The 19,982-nt window shown below is 40.0% G+C and overlaps 1 protein-coding gene across 6 annotated transcripts in view; it reads left to right on the forward strand.

Moving 5' to 3' along the window:
- Window positions 1-19,982, forward strand: part of ANO4 (anoctamin 4) — a 201,939-nt gene that overhangs the window by 77,569 nt on the left and 104,388 nt on the right. For 4 of the 6 annotated variants that reach the window (XM_074575938.1, XM_074575927.1, XM_074575917.1 and 1 more), the window contains exons 3-5: window positions 2,557-2,667; window positions 11,251-11,387; window positions 18,285-18,443. In XM_074575938.1, coding sequence (XP_074432039.1) covers window positions 2,557-2,667; window positions 11,251-11,387; window positions 18,285-18,443 — 407 coding nt within the window. The remainder of the gene's footprint in view (window positions 1-2,556; window positions 2,668-11,250; window positions 11,388-18,284; window positions 18,444-19,982) is intronic. The other 2 variants (XM_074575955.1, XM_074575965.1) reach the window with 1 other exon arrangement.

Genomic DNA, 19,982 nt, shown 5'->3' on the forward strand with positions numbered 1-19,982 from the left:
TTCAAGTCTGTTTATTGATACCACAAAGATCATGGGAGAAAAGAGAAACTGTTTTTGTAACCACTTAGAAGCTATGATGTTGGCAGGTACGTTTCTTTTTCTCCCTGTGTTGTTGAAGGCAAGTTTGTGATTAGCCATGCATTAAATCACAAATGACTGGTAGAAGATTATGGTCTACAATTCTGAGTGAAATCAGAGGATGATGTTGTTGGTCTGATACTTGTGCAGTGAGGATAGATATTAAGGCTACTGTGAATCAGAGAAGCATATGACACTGTCTGTGTGGAGTGTTGGAAGCTCCCCATACTGCAAATGAGTCAAATACAGGAGAGGAGATTTGAATGCAGCAAAACTTGTCTTGGCTTCGTAGGCTGTGTTAGGGGTCAACAACAGCCAGGTTTAGGCTGGACATTTTCCGTTCACTTTCTAGACAGTATTTTTCATTAATTACAAAGTGGTTTGAAATTGAATATGTACGTTCTCCAACAGCTTCATTTTATTGAGGCCTGTGTTTACATAGTCCATCTGATATCAGCACTTTGGGACAGCCATTGCTGGCTGGCTGTCACTTCCTCTCTCCCTGGCCCAATTAGTTCTGATCTGTTGGAGATGCCGCAAGGATTCTTCTACCTTCGTGTGTTCTGAGGAGCAGTGGTTGGGTGTAACAAGGATGGAGGGCTTTGGGGAGGAGGAGGTATTTTATATTTGTCAGTATTGTCGTTATTTTGCTCTTACTAGGGTTGAAATGGAGAAGAAAGTCCGGCAGATTTGAGGAGGCAAATATGTAATTGTGTATGTTAAAAGTGGTAGCTGAGTATTTAACAAGAATTTGAATGATATCCCTTGCAAAGCTACTTAACTGAATTTTGTCCATTACTTACTTCTCTACCTCCATCCTATTGCTTTTAAGTCTTTTGCAGCAGCTGCAGTATTTTTTCTTTGTCCCCAGAATTCTCTTCTGGGGCAAATACGAGCCTCCCACCTCTCAGGCCATCTGCAGGTTTCCCTAGGCTGCTATTATATGAATAATCAGCTGTCTCACTTAAGAAATTCTCTTTGTTCTACATCATTAAATGCTGATTCCTGCTACTGCTATGACAGATCACTTTATGGGAGTCTACAAGGGGAGCTGTCTCTGATGTTAACAGTGGGTCTTTGCTGTGGAACAAAAGAATATGCTGGGGCAAGCATGAGATGGTTTGAATTTATAATATTTAACACTGGGAAATAAAAAAGTCTGAAGCTGGTGTATGTATACCCATTTTGAGATCTGTATTTCCAAGAAGTGAAGAAGGGTCTTTAAAATAGAGTTGAGTGGTTTTGTGCCCAGGAATGTAATTCATAGGTCTCATCAAGGCAGGGGTGAGATAGCCCTTTGGTGAGGGGACGGGGAAGATGTCATGGGTTAGAAGGAATTCAAAACAAGACCAGCTTGTTATAGGCGGACTGCAGAAGAAAGGAAAATGCTTCTATCAAAAGCATGAGTGATACTCTCTAGTGAAGGCGTAGTAATGGACTAAATGACCTGAAGGTTTCTTCTTCCGCCATGGCCTTTTGTTCTGAAGTCCTTTCCCAGATATCTCCCTGACCACTGCAGCGCTCTGCTAACTCTGTGTATTAGTTGCTTAAGAACATCACTTCTAACAGATCCCTTTGTGAAAGGTCAGGTTGTGCTGCTGCTTTTTAAAAACTAGCCATGTGCCCAGTAGCTCCCTCCTTGCCTCTGGCTGTATCAGAGTACCCTGCAGCCAGCAGTTTAAGCCCGTATGCGCAGTACCCTTTCCTGTCTACTCTTGACGTGCAGCTGCCTCTCTTTACACGGAAACTGTGTTTGCGAAACTTCCTCCTTTCTTCACTCATGTTGAAAGAACACTGATACAGGCAAATCTTGTGCCTAATTACATGTGCAAAGCGGTTGGAAACCGTGACCCACTGGCCTATGTTTTTATTCTGCAGTGCTTTTAAACAGCAACCGTTACATACCAGCATGACCCCTTCAGAATGGACGGCAGTACTGGATGGAGCACTTCCTAGACCATGGCATGCCATCAGCTTGGCATGTGAGAACATATGGTGTCCCATGGCTGAAACGTGCTGTCCATACTCTTTTTGTCCTAATGGTTGTTTTCTGTCCTGAGAATTAATTCATCCGTTGTGTGTTAGCGTGTTTCATTTTAGCCTGGTTGTTCCTGTAGTGCTGTGTCATTTGTAGCAACACCTCTTGTCTGTTTTCACATTTCAGAGTTAGTGTTGTAGATGGTATGGTGAAGGGATGCTCATGGCATGGCGGCACACGTTCACCTGAATGAGGGACTCGCCAGTGGTGACTCTGCAGCATTGCTGATAGCAGAGAATGTTATTGTTTCATTGTATTTAGCCTTAAATCAATACATGTTATATCTAAAGCTGCTTTGTTTAAAGAAAAATTGGTTCTGCTAGGGGGAAAAAAAAATTAAGTAGCTTTATTCAATGTGTATGTTCCCTAACCTGAAAGCCCCTCCACTGGATTTTCAACTGCACTGTCACAAACCCCATCAATCTCTTCAATTTCTTCAGAAGGAAGAGAGGATTTGCAGGTTAACCGGCTGGAAACGCAAATATGGATAAAACCAGACATAGAGAAGACAGATGTGGACTTTTCAGAGATTCTTAATGCAATACAAGAAAGTAAGTTATTCCTTGGATACAAACTTGAGTTTATGGTAGAAGAAAGAGTCAATTGAGATGCATTGAAATTATAACTGAAGGAACATACAAAGTGATGAACTGAATGATAAGTAAGTATGTGTTACTAAAACCTGTGAGGAAGTTCAATGGGTTTTTGAAGGCCAGTAAGACATCTTTTACTATTAGAGAAGTCATAGTAAGGTTTGAATTATTATGTACCTAAGGATTCCAGCGGTATATATTTCCTATGCAGAAGTAATCAGAAATATTAAGATTCCTGTTACTTTAATCCATTATTTAAACTCTTGAGTGGCTGTGTGAAATAATAATGTCCTGCAAATGCTGCAGTCTGCGATCTAAGACTACGTTTGAAGTTCCAGATGTTCCAAGGTGTTGGGGTATATTCACATTTTTGCAGCTGGTAATTTTTGGGATCAGAAGTGATGGACTTGTCACAACAGCTGAAGGCCCGTGTATCTTAGATACATATGAAACCGTCTCTTTTCACATGTAACGTGCTGTGGACTAAGAATTGATTGGTCTGTCCTTCTTAAATGCAACAGCAGAATGATATCAAGACTTGCCCTAGAAGAAATGCCAGTCTTGTTAACAACAGCAGAAGATGCACCACCACCCCCAAAACTGACTCAACTCTGGAATCCAAAAGAATCTGGAATTTCAGTGGGAATTTTCCATAATAGGTTAAAAACTCTTATGCAGGCCAGCAATCAAAATGCATGGCATGACGACATTGCTAGCTGCCTTCCTGGTTTCCCTCTTTTCTAGTTTTATTTTAAACTGGATGTTTTGCGTAGCAATTTTCTAAAGTGAGAAACAGCTACTTACGTTCTTGAATGCTAAAAGATGTATAGGAATGTGTAAAACCCTGCACTGCTCCTGATTATGTGAATCCATGTGAATAAGGAACCACACAGTGGCAGGCTCAGGTCATGTGGTGGTGTTAGTTGGGAGGTGGAAGGGAAACTCTCAGGTTAGTATAATGGTAGTGGTAATCATTTGAAATTGAATCACCTGATTGTTTAAGCTGCAGGTTTAGGATGAACTCTGTGGTTTGTTACTTAAAAAGCTTTTCCCATCAGGAAACCTAAATATGACATCTTACTTTCTCCCCTCTTCTCCTTACCTACACAGCCCAGATACAGGCCTGTGGGCAGTTGGGATGCGGACTGGAGAGGCTGAAAAAATATTATAGTCTTTCAGAGGCTGAATAGATGCGATAGACAAACCAAGGATAAACAAATTCAAGTTGGGAAGAGACCACATTGGAATATGAGAAACAGTTATCTTCTCTATTTCAAGCACATGGCTGAGGAGAATAAAAATGGATGATTTGTTTATAACAGTTAGATGTCAAGATTAGATTTATTAACAGTGTTTGTCCAAAGCAGCAGCTTTTCTAAATGGCCATATCTCAACTTCCCTTGGTACTGTGTTGTACTTCAATATCATACTCTCTGATGATATCCTTGTGCTGAATAATTTCAAATTTTCATTCAAAGTGGCACTTATATATTACTTTTATTCCCAGTTTTTGTTAGCATTGAATGAAAATTAAAAAAGGCTAATGATGCTTTAAAGACCCCTTTTTTTTCTTGCTAAAATGAGTTTCCTGAGCATTTCCCTTTCCAGGAGCTGCCTCACATAACGTTAGCTAGCTGGTGTATCTTTCTGTTTAGCAGACTGACAAGAGCGATCATTCAATAGCAGAGATTTTATTTATTTAAATTTAGTTACTTGAAACAAACATTTTGTTCTAAAGCTACATTCTTTTTTTTTCTTCTACCCTACTGAATCTCTTAGACTTCAACTGAAGATAAAGATTTACTATCTCATTATTTGCTTTTATGTGAATATACTACTATTGTAAAAGACTTAAAAGTAATTTCTCCTGCATCAGAGCTAAATTCTGTGTTTAGATACGTTAGTTCATGATAGAGTCTTAAACACATTTTTCTAAAGATTTCTGGTAAGTCATTTATAAAACAGTTTCTTCTTGACCACAGGATATTCAGAAATTATCTATCGTCTATCTATTGTTCAGAAACAATAATTAGTAATCTGAAAATGGCTACAGACACGCTGTAAAATAGGGGATTGCAAAACAGGGTGATGCATCTGACCTAAACCAAACTAGTAAACTAGGCAGCAGAGGTGTCAAGGATCTGCATGATCTATCTGTCAGATATAAACCAGAATTCCTTATTACTGCCTCCTCGCAGCCTGTACCCATGCCACAGCTCCAGCCAGGAGCCGGGCAGCTGGGGGGGCACCAGGGGCAGCCCCAGCCCTCGTCATCGGGTACCTCCCTGGTGCAGTGGGGCTGTGACCAAGCAGGGCAGGGCTGTGGGGAGCTGGAGACTGTGCCTGCTGTGGCATCACTGCGTTAGGGGCTGACAGCCCTGGGGGGCTGAAATGGGGTCCTGGGTCAGGGCTGGGGGGGGGGGGGGGGCTTGCCTTAGGGGTCCAGGCAGCGACAAGTCAGGGCTGGGGGTGCCCTCAGGGCCAAGGCAAAAGCTAGCAAAGGATTTTATGGCTGTTTCCTACTAATTACACTGAGAAGATGGACTTCTTGTGGAAAAGCGGTAAATACCTTAAAAAACCTTCAGATTTCAATTTTTTTCATTAATTTCCATAATTTGCTTCAATGTAGGAAACTTATTTTCATGGTCATTGCAGTAAAGTCAAAATTCTAAAATCTCTGGCTTTTTAGAATATTTTCAAAATCCATAGAATGTGTTGGGTTGGAAGGGACCTGTAAAGGTCATCTCGTCCAACCCCCCTGCAGTGAGGAGGGACGTCTTTAACTAGATCAGGTTGCTCAGAGCCTCATCAGGCCTGACCTTGAATGTCTCCAGGGATGGGGCCTCCGCCATCTCTCTGGGCAATCTGAGGTTTGCATTAACATTACATTAATCCAATTTACATTAAGTCTCTAGAGGTTTAATAAAAAAATTATTTGATTCTCACATTTTAATTCTCATAGTCTGGAAGCCAGAAATCAGTGAGTTTCCTGAGATAGGGTTGCTGATCCACTATGTAGTTACCAAATGTAGCATTTGACATGATAAAAAATTTTGGGCTACATGGTCTCTGTAGGATGGCCTCCTTGAAGCAAAGATTTGTAAATTGTACCTGCCAGCCTTACTGAGTGCAGAACGATGTTTGTATCCAAAAATCGAAATAGATGCTGTAAAAAGCTAACACACAGTATTAGATGCAGAAATGTTCATGGGTTTTCATACTCAAACTTTTCTGCTTTGCAAGTCTCTGCAAAACAAATGTTTTCTACTTGGAATTTTTATTAAGGTGTATTCTTTGATACCAATAATTTTTTCCACCACCATTAACATGTGGAAATGGCCTGTACTTACTTTAAACATTGCCAATAAGATTTTTTCAGAAAATTCACTCTTCAATGTTACTGATAGGCCTAAAAGCTTCCAAAGAGTAGTTTCTGAAATATTGATCTACAACTTATATTATCCAAAGCTAGAGTATACTCGGTGGCTTGGTGTGACAGTTGGTAGTAAAATGATTATTAATTAACAGAAACTTGATCTCTGAGCATGCTTCCATCTTGCCATGCTAAAACATAGTCAGGTCCCATTTTTGAATGAACATTCTTATTTTTAGACCCTTCAGTTTTTGAATGTCCATCTTCAGAAGGTTAAAGGAGTTATCTTATCCTTGAACCCTAACTAAATCACCTTCTTTGTCCGAAGTGGCTTGTGGACCCACTGAGATTGTGCACAGACTCTCTTTTAGAATTTCCCACCATTCAGTTTTCAGACTATGTGGTTCTATTATATTTGAGATAAAAATATTTGTATATCCACATTTTTTCAACTCCTCAAAGGATTATGAATTATCAAGTCATTATGATTTTTTTTCTGTAAAATGGAACATGAGGGGGAGAAAAGGGCTTGCATATTTAAGCTGATGTAAAACCAGAAGGGGAATTCTTAATATCTCCTGTAGCAATGTACATGCTGCTTTGTATTGCTGTTAAATTTCACTGCCTAAAAATACATGACTATACGCTAGCACCAGTCTGTCTCTCGGATGATAGGTCAAAAGCATATACACAATAAAATAATTATATGTTATTCTGTTCAGATCATATGTGGATATGTGCATGTCACGGTCTGAAGGGGACAGAAAAGGTGGAGCCGTGGAGCCCTGATTATGCCTTTAGCAACGTTTGGCAGCACAGGCGTTCATGTTCATTGGAGTGGAGTGGCTGAGATAGCTACAGCCAGCGGGAGAGTTGGCTTGGAAGTACCATCACCATTATGAAAGTAAAGCAAACAGGATTTCCTTTTTTAATTATTTATTTAGATTTGTGAAACAGTATTTTATGAGACTTGGGTAGAAAAATGTTCTCAGCAAATGTTAGGGCCCCATGTTTAGTGTTAGTCACTGGAATGCTAACAGCGCATTTTCAAAATACATAATGCAGCAAGGCAGCTGCAGTGTAAAGATCTCCACTTTCTGACCAGCAGCACACCTTTACTGCAACTGGAATAAAGTCACAGACAACTTGAGTGCTGATGAGGTAGTTCAGCACATCTTTTTGCTGCTTACCCTGTTTGCTGAAGCTACGAACCAGCATGCCAATTGTCTGTGTACTTCTGATATAAGCTATTTTCTACTACAGGCAGGTCCCGGTAGCTAATTTCACTAGCCAGCTGAGATTCACTGCTTCCACAGCTTCTAGTCACTGCTGAGATGTGCTGGATTTTAAAGTGACCTTGAAATAAGATTTTTTTTGTTCCTTACAAGTCCTCGGCATAATTCAGTAATTCTCTGCTTGAAACCCCCAAACGCATTCACTCTCTTACACACCAAGTTGTTCATCTCTAAACACCCACTTAAAAACCATCTCTTTTGCAACCCAAAGCATTACTGGCACTTCAGGAAGAAGCAATTCTAGTGTCTCAAAGGCCTCATCTTTTATACTAAGGCAGTCTTAATGGCAGGAAAAAGCTAGCTCAAATTCCCTGGAGCATAGCATACAGGCAAAATCTCTTTCATTTTTAGATCTTTCATTGCCTCTGTCTGCAGCAGATATATATCTCACATAATATTCAGAAAGCTTCCCTATTTAATTATTTTTTAATTTCCCCACAGTTATTTCATCCTATATTGAGGTGTTGATCATATACAGGTTCATGCGTCTCTTTTCTCGAGGCAATCTTCTGGGTTTCAGTTCAGGGAAGTTTCAGGTTGTTTGATATGGTTTCTGTTCCAGTAATTCTTTATGTTGAATGTTCAGATAAATTCCTCTCATAGGAACATGTATGTAAAAGCTGGTCATGATCTACACCTGGATTATTATCTGACGGGGTGTAATGTTTCCAGTCTTGCCCTTTGAAACAGTAGGGACAGTGAAGGGCAGGTGGTTAGACTGTGCTATATTGTGCTGGTTCCCTGTCTTTTATAGGCATCTCTAGTATGATTTTTGTGTATTGAAATGGATCAAGGTGGCAAATAATTCTTTAATATTGCTGCTGCATGTAGTACAAATTGGAGTCTCTTTTCTGCCTTCTAAGTCTCCTTAAACCTCTGTAGTTTGTCATAGGATGGGTTGAATGCAGCCACAGTGACACTGAGGAGCTGCAGGCTCCCCCCGTCACATAAACCAAAACACCACCAGGATGCTGTTCTCCACCCCTGTCAGCAAGCTAACCCCTAGCTGGGAGCAGGATGGTGTGAGGCCAAGGCTGGAGTGAAAAATTCCATCCTAGATATTTGTCTCTAATGATATCCTGGCACTTTTCACAAGCAGCCTCAAAATGGCAAGAGAAACTCAATATCTGCAAAAAAAAGAGACTTTATGTCTCTGATGTGTTCACAGACTATGACAATATGCACAATATAAAAGAGAGTGAAGTAGATACACTACACACAATATCCCTATAAAAGCTGTTTGGGATCCTGCAGAACAGAGGGTGTTATCTAAAGCTGATGAATTATGATATGAAGTGTTAAGTAGTGGTTAAATATTTTACGATACTAATATTGGGAAACAAAGAATGATAGCTGGATGAGTCAGTATGCAGCCCCAAAACTGCTAAACTTGAGGAGTAGTATGTTATCCTAAAAACTGTTAATTGGGCAGAGAATTTCTTATTGTTATGCTGTCTGGATGAAAAAAAAAATACTGTTAAAAGTATTAAAAACTCAGAATCTCTATTAAAAATTATGCTGCTTAGGTGAGTTCATTAGTCTAGTATCTAGAGTGGATTAATTTGGATGTGAAGACTTTTCTGTTGTCTCTGAAATTTTTAGTGGCTTCCTAAGCAAAAGTATTGCAGTTGCTAATAGAATGTATGTCATTAACCTTGTCCTTATTTTATGCATGAAAATGAAGAAGGGTTCTTGAATATTTTGATAGGGTTTTCTTTTTGATCTACATATAGCTGTAATAACAGACTTTAGATACTGTAAAAGACGTACAAAAAGGGAGCAATTTTTTCCCCATGTGTATGATTGATAGGAAAAGAATAATATATTTAAATTGCAACATAGGTGCATATTCAGGATGAATATTACGAAGAAAACTTTTTCTTGCTTGTGACAGTGAAAAATAGACCACCTGCAGAGACTGTGGAGTCAGTAGCATCAGAGATTCTTTTAAAAGGTTTCTTAAACTAGGCTGTAGCCCCTGAAGAAGGGAAAGGTGAAAAGGAGGTCACAAAATGCTCATGGTGGCTGAGAACAGTTAATGGCCTTTCATTTCTGGCAGTTATTGAGTCTCTTCACAGTGGGGGAATGGTTTTTTACACCTGCAGCCAGTAGTTAGAAATGGAACTAAGTTGCCACCAGCAATTAGAGATTTTTGGCTGTTCCCTGTTAATATAAATTCTTGTCAACAGGAATTACAACTGCCTGTCACTAAGTTAGAGGAGTTGTGGAGAAGTGAAAGGATCAAGAGGTTATTGCGCAGAAGAATGATTCCAAAAGTTAGTCAGATTTGCAAATAAGTGTGAGGAATAGCGGGTTAGACAAATTTCTCTCAAGAGTAATAGAAGTTTGATCTTGCTCTGGTCAGGGGAAGAAGCTCAGTAGCTGACCTCTGAGGGTCCCTTCTAACAGTTACAACTGTACTGTCGTAATTCGGGATTTTGCCTGTGAAGCACGAGGTTGGAGAGAGGAAGTCTATCCACAGTTGAATCTTGATCCTCAGAAAAGGCATTTTTCTTCTCCCTGCCACACATCTCTTTATCACGCTGTCACACCAGAGCTGCAGAGTATGGGGTGCAATGGTGGACCTCGCCGTCCGCAGCCTGCCCACCCTGCATCTCCCGTCCAACAGACATGCAGTCAGCAGATCAGTGGCCCTTACGTGGGACTGTAGGTGTGCACAGCAGCGCTGCCCACAGCTTCTTTTCAGGGAGAGCAGGGAATGTCACCCTAAAGCTATCACTACTCTAATCTTGGGTATAGCACCAGCTTTTAACACATTCCTTCCAGTGTTTTGTTCCTTTCTCTTTTAATTAGAGTAAAATTATGACATGACACGGCATTGCATGAAAGGTGGAGGAAATTCAACCCATTTACTCAAGCCTGTATCTCCCGTCAGGGCACTGCTGAGGCCAGGGGTCCCCCATGGAGGGTGGCAGGGCAGGGCCTGGCAGCCTGGCTCTGTCCCACCGCCCCAGCCAGGAGAGAGCACGGGGGAACAGGCCCAGGCTGCCAGGCCCTGCCCTGGCAGGGACGTGCCAAGGCCAGGCCAGGATGTCAGTCCATGGGTTGACATCTGGACCAGGGGGTCAGACACAGCCCCAGGATGGCTGGGCAAGGCTTCCCCGTGGTGCTGCCCGGGCGCCTCCCCCCACAGACACCAGAAGGAAGGGGCCGCCCCGGGTGGCACTGCCTCTGTCATGGCCCCCAGCCCCACTAGGGGCCCCCAGCCTGGGACCGGGGGATGTGCTCCAGGCCCTTAGTTCTCTTTGCTTTTTATCAGGGTTGGGTTTACTACAGTATCCTGTAGATTTAAGCTGTCGCTTCATGCACAAATGAGGGCTGTGCAGTAAGTAGATCTGACTGTGCCAACTTCATATGCATGAAAACATGCCAGATTGCGCAAAGACAAGCTTCTGCTCAGGCTCATTTATTCAGTGCTTTTCAAGTAACAGTATTTATTTGAGGTCTTCTGCCTCTGATTGCCCCACAGGCCTGTACAACTTCTAACTTGACACTTTATGTAGTAAGTTAAAAAACTGCTTCTTTATAATAAGAATTTCTCAGAGACCATAGTAATCCAGAAGGTAATTGTTTAAGCCACTTACCCCAAGAGAAGCTGAAGAGATAGCTGATGTATGTTTCATTGTGACAGAAGATTACTTATTTGTCATCAGAGAGGTATTGTGGTATCCTAAATCTTTATGTGGCTCACTGGTGAAGAAAGCACTCCTCCAACGTGCATCATATTTTAAATTTTACATAGTAGATACTTAAACCAGAACTAAAAAGTGGGATTATTGATAACATGTTATACTGAGTGTCTTCATTTGGCTCAATGGTGATTTGAATGTATATTTTTATTTTTGTTTTTAGTAGCTAAGGATGTCAACATTTTTTTTGATGAGTTAGAAGGCGTAAACAGCCCTTCCAAAGATGATGACTCCCTGCTTCACCATGGTAATTTGACCAGTACTTCTGATGATGCCAGCAGGTTGGAAGTTGTGGGAGAGGTAAGAACATACAGAATTATTAATATAGTAATTATTCATGCTCATTGTAAAGAGAGAATAAATGTAATGTGATTTAAAATCTCATTCTGTGCAAGACGATCTGACATATAAAATATCTCAAGTTAAAAGGAGGTTTTATTGATTTCATGCATCCCCATTGAAAAGTCTATATAGGCCTTTGTTGTCTGCATGTTTTCTGAAACAGCCAAGTCTAATGCTTCACTGCTTCTGAAAATAATGGAAAACTTTTCCCTATATTAATCCCTTGGGGGGAAGAAAGGAGGAGGAGAATTTATCATAAATCTGTCATAAGAAGCATTGGGTATCGGATATGTGACACGTTCCCTCCCACTGAAGAACAAGTGACTTGATGGTGCTTAATGGCGATTCAGACGACATACCGGGGGGAATCATTCAGCACTAAGTCCCTTTTAAATTATGTCTTAAGGCAGGCAAACCATCGTGGACCCAAGGATGAAAATTTGGGCCTAAATTCCTTTTTGTGTCTTCTGTGCAGAAAAGAACATGATACCCTTTGACTTTGCCTCTGACTGCCCTACAACCTACAGATGTTAGGGCTATCTCCTAGGGGAGTGAGGACACCCAGGACTTGTCTCCTTTCCCCCACCTCAGGAGTGTGGTTGCATCCAGACTACTTACTGAAGTGGTCTGATGTTACTTGCAAGCTGTGTCTGAGGATTTTTTGGCAGAGCACTGACTGGCACAGCGCAGAACTGGCAGGGAGCATACTAACAACTAAAAAGCATGGAAAACCATAGGATATTACTGAAGGTCCTGCCCTGACCTTGTTTTGTTTATTAGTTCAGATAAAATTTAGAAGATATAATTACAGATTACGGTTTTTTAAGGAGCTAGAGGATTTTGTGGTGCAAGTTCTTTTGTGAAACGCTGCTGAGGAGTTAGAGATTTTTCTTGTGCTAGAAATTCAGCCCATAGAGAGCTGCACTTCTGAAATGCTTAGACAGATAATTAAAGCAACAAAATTCAGGGCACCCAGAGATATGTTTGACCTTGCTCACAATTTCGTCTTCCCCTTTACTCATCACTCTTCCCCAGCTTCCCATACAACTTACAAAGGACCCTCTTTGCCTGCTTACACTATCATAGGTTAACCTGACGTGATATTCCTGGGTTGCATTTTGGGATCATGTACCATATGGTCTCTAACAAAAGGACATGGGTGAAAGGCACAAGATCTTTGCATGTTAAAGAGGAAAAGTGAACACAAAATGGTCAGAAGGACAGAGGATGAGATAGAGCAACGTATGCTGCTGTTATGGCAAAAAGTTTTTTCCTGTTCAGTGTATTCTTTGTCATTTTTTAAAGGAAAAGGGAAAATGTCTGAGGAATATTTTCCTAGTTGAACAGATTTTTTATTTTATTTTATTGCATAATCATAACTGAGGAAAATAACGATGTAGGTCATGTATAAGAGGGAAAAAAAACCAAAACGAAACAGAAAACAGTCTTAATGGGAGCTGAGGGATGCTCTAGCTTACAAAAAGAGTTTCAAGGTACTTGGCCTCTGCTCAATTTCAGAAGGAAAAGATGTTTAGATGTTGTATGGTTTGTATGGATAAATATGGGAGCTCAACTATACAGTGGTGGCGTGAACTCTGAAGCTTCAAGCTTCCTTTCAGTCTTTCAGTTTAGTTTAGTAGCTGAGAGCCCGTTGGTCCTGCTTAATGCCATCAAGATAGGGGATCCGGCCCCAGGGAACATCTGAGTGTATTGATGTTTCTTTGGTTCAGTTTTAAAGCTAATATGGCAGCCAAATAATTTAATATGGTTTCTGTCTGAAATCATTAAAATGAATTTACAATCAAAAAAATTTTACAAGGACAAAGATTTCTTATCACTTTTGTGTAGCTGACAAGTTGAAATATTGTTTGTTTCAACCGCTAGTTGTTCGTGTTGAACCAGAAGACCCAATGAAGACTTTACAGATGGAGCTTTATCAACAGTTCCTTAAGAGATGCAGACCCAGATTGGGATTCAGCTTGTCCTGTGTCTGAGATGTGGTTGTTTTTTCCTTTGTTTTATGTTTCATTAAAACACAGCTACAGTCTAAGCAAATTAAAAATCACATTTCCCTTTGTATGCATTGATCAAAATACTTTTTACATATGCCAATATAACAATTAGGTATACACTTCACAATTTAAATCCAGGATATATTATCACTAAAATATTGTACTATGTCCACTGAAGTTTCATTTTCTGAGAACTGGGGAAGCAGAAGAAAGAAGGTAAAAATTAAAGGAAAAGTGGTTTAGGAGCTGTACGCTAGGTATGCATCCATTCTGCCGGCCTTTCTGTGGAGTAATAAGTTAGTCTTCTTTATCCAAACAAGGGAGAATAATGGAGCTGGGACAAAATCTGACTTCTACTTAAATGAATTTATATGGCCTATTCTTGACATTCTATCTAATGTAGGTAGTTTTGAAATTAAAATTGTAAGAGTCATTCCTACAGTCTTCACTTTAAGCATCAAACTGTTGATATTTGGGGGCAGTGTTATTAACATTGCACAGAATAGAGTTTGTTTTAACAATCTCTTTTATAAATTGGAACTCGCACTGAAGATTACAGCAAGAAAAACATATTCACATTGCCATATAAGAAATCTGATGTTCTTTACGGCACTTATGATAGCTTGTGCAATTTCAGTTCAGTTTTCTTGTGTGCGTTCATCAGAATACAAGCTAACTGCATATTTTTTTTCCCACTAAATCATAGAATAATGAATCTTAGAATGGTTTGGATTGGAAGACACTTTAAAGATCACCTCATTCCAACCCCCTTGCCATGGGCTGGGACACCTTCCACTAGACCAAGTTGCTCAAAGCCCCATCCAACCTGACCTTGAACACTTTCAGGGATGGGGCATCCACAGCTTCTCTGGGCAACCTGTTCCAGTGCCTCACCACGCCCATAATGTCTTCCTTATATCTATCCTTATATATCTACCCTCTTTCAGTTTAAAGCTACTACCCTTGTCCTATCGCTGTGTAAAACATCCCAGTTTCCTTCAGTGAACAGGGTGGATATGGAAAGAGATTATCTAAGCTTTCAGAGAAAACTGCAAATCTGTCACTTCCTAGATTTTGAGCACTTGATTTTGCAGCCTAGATATTTTCATTATTAAAAAAGCTCCATGTAATTAAGTATATTATGGTGTCAAGAAGAGTATAGCAACCAGTGAAGATACATGGAAAAATAAAGTTGCAGCTTACACAAAATTATAGTCTAAATGGACAAAATGATTTTAAAAAAAAAAAAAAAAAACCAAAACCAAAAACAACACACAGAGAAAATATGCTTGTTCTTTGATTAGAAATGTGCCATAAAGATGGGTGGTTCTGCATTCCTTTTTTTCTTCATAAGTTCTCACTGTTAGTGGTGCACGTATTAACCCCTTCCACCAGCTGTGAAGTCACATGCAAGTCTAATTTCAAATAGCCACAAGCAGCAGGAAAAGACGATCTCTTTAGAATTTGAAGACCTTCATTGCTTCATTGAGCATCCATACTGATAATAAACAGGTATCAAAATAACTAGGAATCAAAAAAAGAGCCTAATCTGTGATTAAATTAGCGAATATTGGAGTCCCTTCTGATTTATCTTTTTAAAGATCTGCATGTAAAGTTTCAAATTCCTTGATTTTGTCAACTAAACTTTTGTTTAAATGTTCCATTTAAAGTCTCTATAGCTGTTAGGGTTATGAATCCTCTGATTTTGGATAGTGAAACATTTGGGGTAAGCCCTTTAGTCTCTATGCTCTCCTAGCATGTATAAGTCCCGTGTCTATGAATGTTGATGGCTCCCAATTTTTGGGTCTGAGAATATGAAAACTAGTGCGTTCCTTGGAAAAGACTTCCCTGTTAGAGGTGTGCATTACAAATAAAGCTGCAAAGATAGCCAGAAATGCTAAACTTCTCACTAGAGTTAAGTCTTCCCTGTTCTTTCACTTTCTTCCAGCATCCTTTTTCAGATGAATGAATGGAGGTTTGACGTACATGACTAGACTTCTTTCCCACCAAAAACTGCAGTCAGACCTGGTTCTAGATTTGTTTAATCAGCTTAGGAAAACTGAATTTTGAAGTCGTAACACAGGGAAAGGACATGTGATTCTAGAGAAGGGTCAGCAAAGCTCAAGGTAGGAGAAAAGTCTCTGTCTAGAATAATATAAGCCTGGAATACTGTGGACAAGGCAAAAGCCCTGCAGCTGCTATTTCCTGACGCTTCTGCACCAGCCTGACTTTCTCCGTATCATGTTAGATCCTCACAGTTCTTCTAAATCCAGGCTGAGTCTATAAAACTGCCTTACAGACTGTAACAGAGGGCAACAGAAAGGGTTCCTTCTCAGAAGCCATACCAGTCTAGTAGGATTTATCAGTTTGGATTTGACATACTGTGTTCATAAAATGAAAAGGACCTTCCAAGTACAGATAAGAGTCCCAGCTGCCTTTCTGAGAGAAAAAATGTCAATACTATAGCTGGGAGTATTTCAGAAATCCAAGAGAAAGTAGTTGTCTCAGGAAATCATATTTATAGGGGAAGAAGTCCTACAAGTCAAATAACTCAACTAAATCTCATAGACGCTCTTTAATGTAAGGTTCTACATGCACTGATGGGTCGGTGTAGGACAAACCAGTTTTCTTCAGAGAAAGATGAGACACAGGAAGTATAAAGGGCAAATCTATTTTTCCAGTGGAGTCACTACTGCATGCAGACAGAGACACATTCCGTGTGGCACATTCTGGACAAGTCTGTGATAACGTTTTAGTTCAGATCAGGAGTGTACATTTGAAGTGAATCTCTCAATTGCACCTACCCATGCTTTGTTTGCATTCCAGAGCAGTGTTGGATTCCAAACCTGGATTCCTTCTGGATGCAAATAAATTGTGAGATGTACTCCAGTGAGTCTCCTGGACCCAAACTGGAGTGGGCCCAAAGTAAGCCCTCAAGCCCTACATAGTGTGAACAGCAGGTCATCAGCACATATTTGAGTTGCTCTGCAGATCCTTTCCTATTACACTGCTTTACTTGCTAAAATACACATAGTGACCCTGGGACCTACAGACCAGGAAGGATGGCTCAACAGGAGACTTAGAAATCGGAGCAGGACCACCAAGCTGACCCACTGCCTCTAAATCTCCTACTGTAGCCTTCCTTTATTTAAATAACCTTAAATAGCCTTTTGGGTTTTTTAATATCATCTCAACATAGATATTTTATGGAAAAAAAATAAACTGTGCTTCCTGAGCTGTTTTCATATTTAATGCTCTGTGAAAAATACTTCTGATATCCTGATAATATCATTTGTCAACATGATATGCAATATAGATATAAATGGTTTGTTACTGTTGTTTCCTTAGGGCTTAAATCTTTTTTCTTGCCTTCTTTTGCAGCTCAAAGAACTGTTCCACTATATCAAGTCTGCATTAAGCTATGTCAGGAGTCAGGCACTGTAATAAAAGAATCTTAAAAAAATTCCCCTTTCTGCCCTCAGTAAACTGGATGTACCAAGGGGATGAAACATTTGGGAAGCTTTCATTGTTTTTTCCATTTAATGAAAATGCCCGCTGAGAATCAGGAATATAGCTTACACTAAACTCTTTGAATGGGAATATTCTTTTTTTATTATTCTGTAAGAAGCAGTTCTCCTATGGAGAAAGTATTTTGAAAATTTCCTACTTTTCCCAGATGTTAAAGGCAAAATATTTTTTTTTTTATCAGAGATTTGATCATATATTATATGGCATGGTTATTTCTGGCAGGAATGGTTGAGCAAATTCTGGAAAAACAGAGAGGAATTAGCCTAACCCTCCCTTCAGTTTGAAGCTGGACTGATCGTGAGGTCCTTGAAGGCCCCTACCCACTATACTGCCCTGAGGGAGTGCTGTTTGTTCCCATATATCATTCACAGTGTACATTTCTTGAACAAAACACTGCCGCCCACAAACTGCCATGCAATTTCAACTTGTTAGAAAGTGAAAGCTTAACCCCTGGGCAGGACTTGTATTATGTGGAAGTAGTGTAAATTGGGAGGAGGATCTGTGGAGAGTTTCATCTCGTGAATTTCTGAAAAGAGACCAGCATTTTGGTCTTTTAGATCTCAGGAGAGGGACCTGCTTGACCTCTTATTAACAGTGAAATCAAGTTGTTTCTTTCTGTCAGAGCAAACATTTGAACAGCCAAGAAATAGTATGTATTGCATTTATGTACTGCTAGACCAAATACCACGAATTACTTTCAAATAAATCCAGTGAGATTCCTCAGTTGTTCCTTAAGCCAAGAATACTCTGTAATTAGTCTGATGAGGTATGATGAGGTAGGTACAGGACCTCCTTATCCTTTCTGTGTCCTGTGAGGCAGAGGTACTACCGTCATCTCAAAGCAATGAGAATCTCTGTGCCAGGTCTTAACTATTTCTCACCACAGTAAATGTTCATGCCATTCCTTATTCTTCTCACGTGTACAAAGACATTCTACCATACTAAATTCTTAATTTTAAATTTACACTTCAGTAACACTATTCTCTGCTTTATTTTATATCTAAGAAGTTATTGCTAATTTTCTGGAGGGTGGTGGGGGAGGAAGGTTGGCTTGTGTTCTCCGTTCTCTCCTATCGCATGCCTATATGACCAAACATCTGCCTAAGAAGACCTCCTGCTTTTGAAATGGGGAAGTCTGTACTACTTTCAGATGACCTCAGAGGCACTGTATGTAAAGCACGTAAAAACTTGAACAGCTTGTCCTGATTCCTTATCTTTCCTGTTGAGTATTACTGAAAACTGCTGATGCAAACAGCAATGCAGCAATTACCAAGGCAAATTAACATTACTGAAATGTTTGACTTTCTCTTTACAGGAAGTACCTGATAAGAACAAAGCTAATGGACTATATTTTAGAGATGGGAAATGTCGGATTGACTACATCCTGGTATACAGAAAATCTAATCCACAGACAGAAAAGAGGGAAGTATTTGAGAGAAATATCAGAGCAGAAGGTCTTCAAATGGAAAAAGAGGTAAGAGAGCTTTCTTGAAAAAAACTTCCAACATTTAAAACTGTATAGAATTTGAAGGTATGAGTTTTGTTTACTCTGAAACCCCTTTACTCTGTTATAGCGGTGAAAAAATGCTTTTAAGCGTGCCTAAATATAGGCTATTTATTGCTAGAGCAGTGGGAAAGCATAGCCTAAAGGAAAATCAGACACATGGATTGAAGGCCAAAACAGGCCATTACAGTCATCTTTTTCAACCTTATGCACAAGTAGGCCACAGAATTTCATCCACTGTGCTGCGTGATATAGAAAACAAGTGCTGGGTTTCCATGGCCTAAATTCTACTGAGTACAATACACATTTCTGCATCTATGTTTCCTTTTAGCTACCTGTTCCACTCTTTCATGAGGCTCTTGGTACTCCTTTGTTGTGGCAACTAGGACCATGCAGTCACTCGCTTACTTCTCCCCTCCCCACCCCCACAGCCCCCTTCCGGCTATGGGATGGGGAGAAGAATCAGGAAAAAAAAAAGGAAAACTCATAAGTTGAGATAAAGACAGTTTAATACATAAAGCAAAAGCCATGCATGCAAGCAAAGCAAAACAAGGAATTAATTCACTGCTTCCCATGGGCAGGTAGGTGTTCAGCCATCTCCAGAAAAGCAGGGCTCCATCACACCTAATGGTTACTTGGGAAGACAAAACACCATAACTCCAAACGTCCCCCCCTTCCTAAACATGACATCATATGGCATGAAATATCCCTTTGGTCAGTTTGGGTCAGCTGTTGCAGCTGTGTCGCCTTCCAACTTTTTGTTCACTCCCAGCCTACTTGCTGGCGGGGCAGTATGAGGAGCAGAAAGCCTTGACTGCTTAGCAACAACTGAAAAAATTAGTGTTTTATCAACATTATTCTCATCCTAAATCCAAAACATAGCACTATACCAGCTGCTAGTAAGACAGTTAACTCTATCGCAGCTGAAACCATGACATCTTTCCAGAGACCTAACCAGACCCCTGCCTTCCTTTTCCTGTCAGCTTAGGTATATGGACTCGAGTGGCATTTTAGTAGCTTGAAAACAACCTAAAGTCTCTCCTTCTATCTTAATTCTAAACATTGGAATAATTGGACAGTAGATATAAATTTTTTATATCAACATTATTTCCAACACAATGTCCTAACTCTTTTCTGGAGAACAGTATAAAAATGTATGTAAAGTGTCTAAGAATGTATTGATGTGATAGGTAGCAGGATAGAGGCTTAAAGAGACCATCTCTCTTGCCTAGGCTATGTTCTTTCTTAAACTTTCATATCTGTGCTTAAACAGGGCCTAAGTCTCACTTCCATGCAGAATAGATATTGCTGAATATTTAACTTTACTTGTGCTTTATCGACTCACGCTCATGCTAATATGCGTTGTCATGCTGCTACTGATAGAAACACTAGAGGAATTTTCAGGTCACAGGCTTTGGTCAATTATGTAGGTGCTGTATATTATCTCCCTTTATTTCACGGAATTCCTGGTACATGTGGCAATGTAGAAAATTAACGTGGAATGAATAC

The sequence above is a fragment of the Larus michahellis genome, chromosome 1 (genome assembly GCF_964199755.1).
Source record: "Larus michahellis chromosome 1, bLarMic1.1, whole genome shotgun sequence".
NCBI classification, from domain to species: Eukaryota; Metazoa; Chordata; class Aves; order Charadriiformes; family Laridae; genus Larus; species Larus michahellis.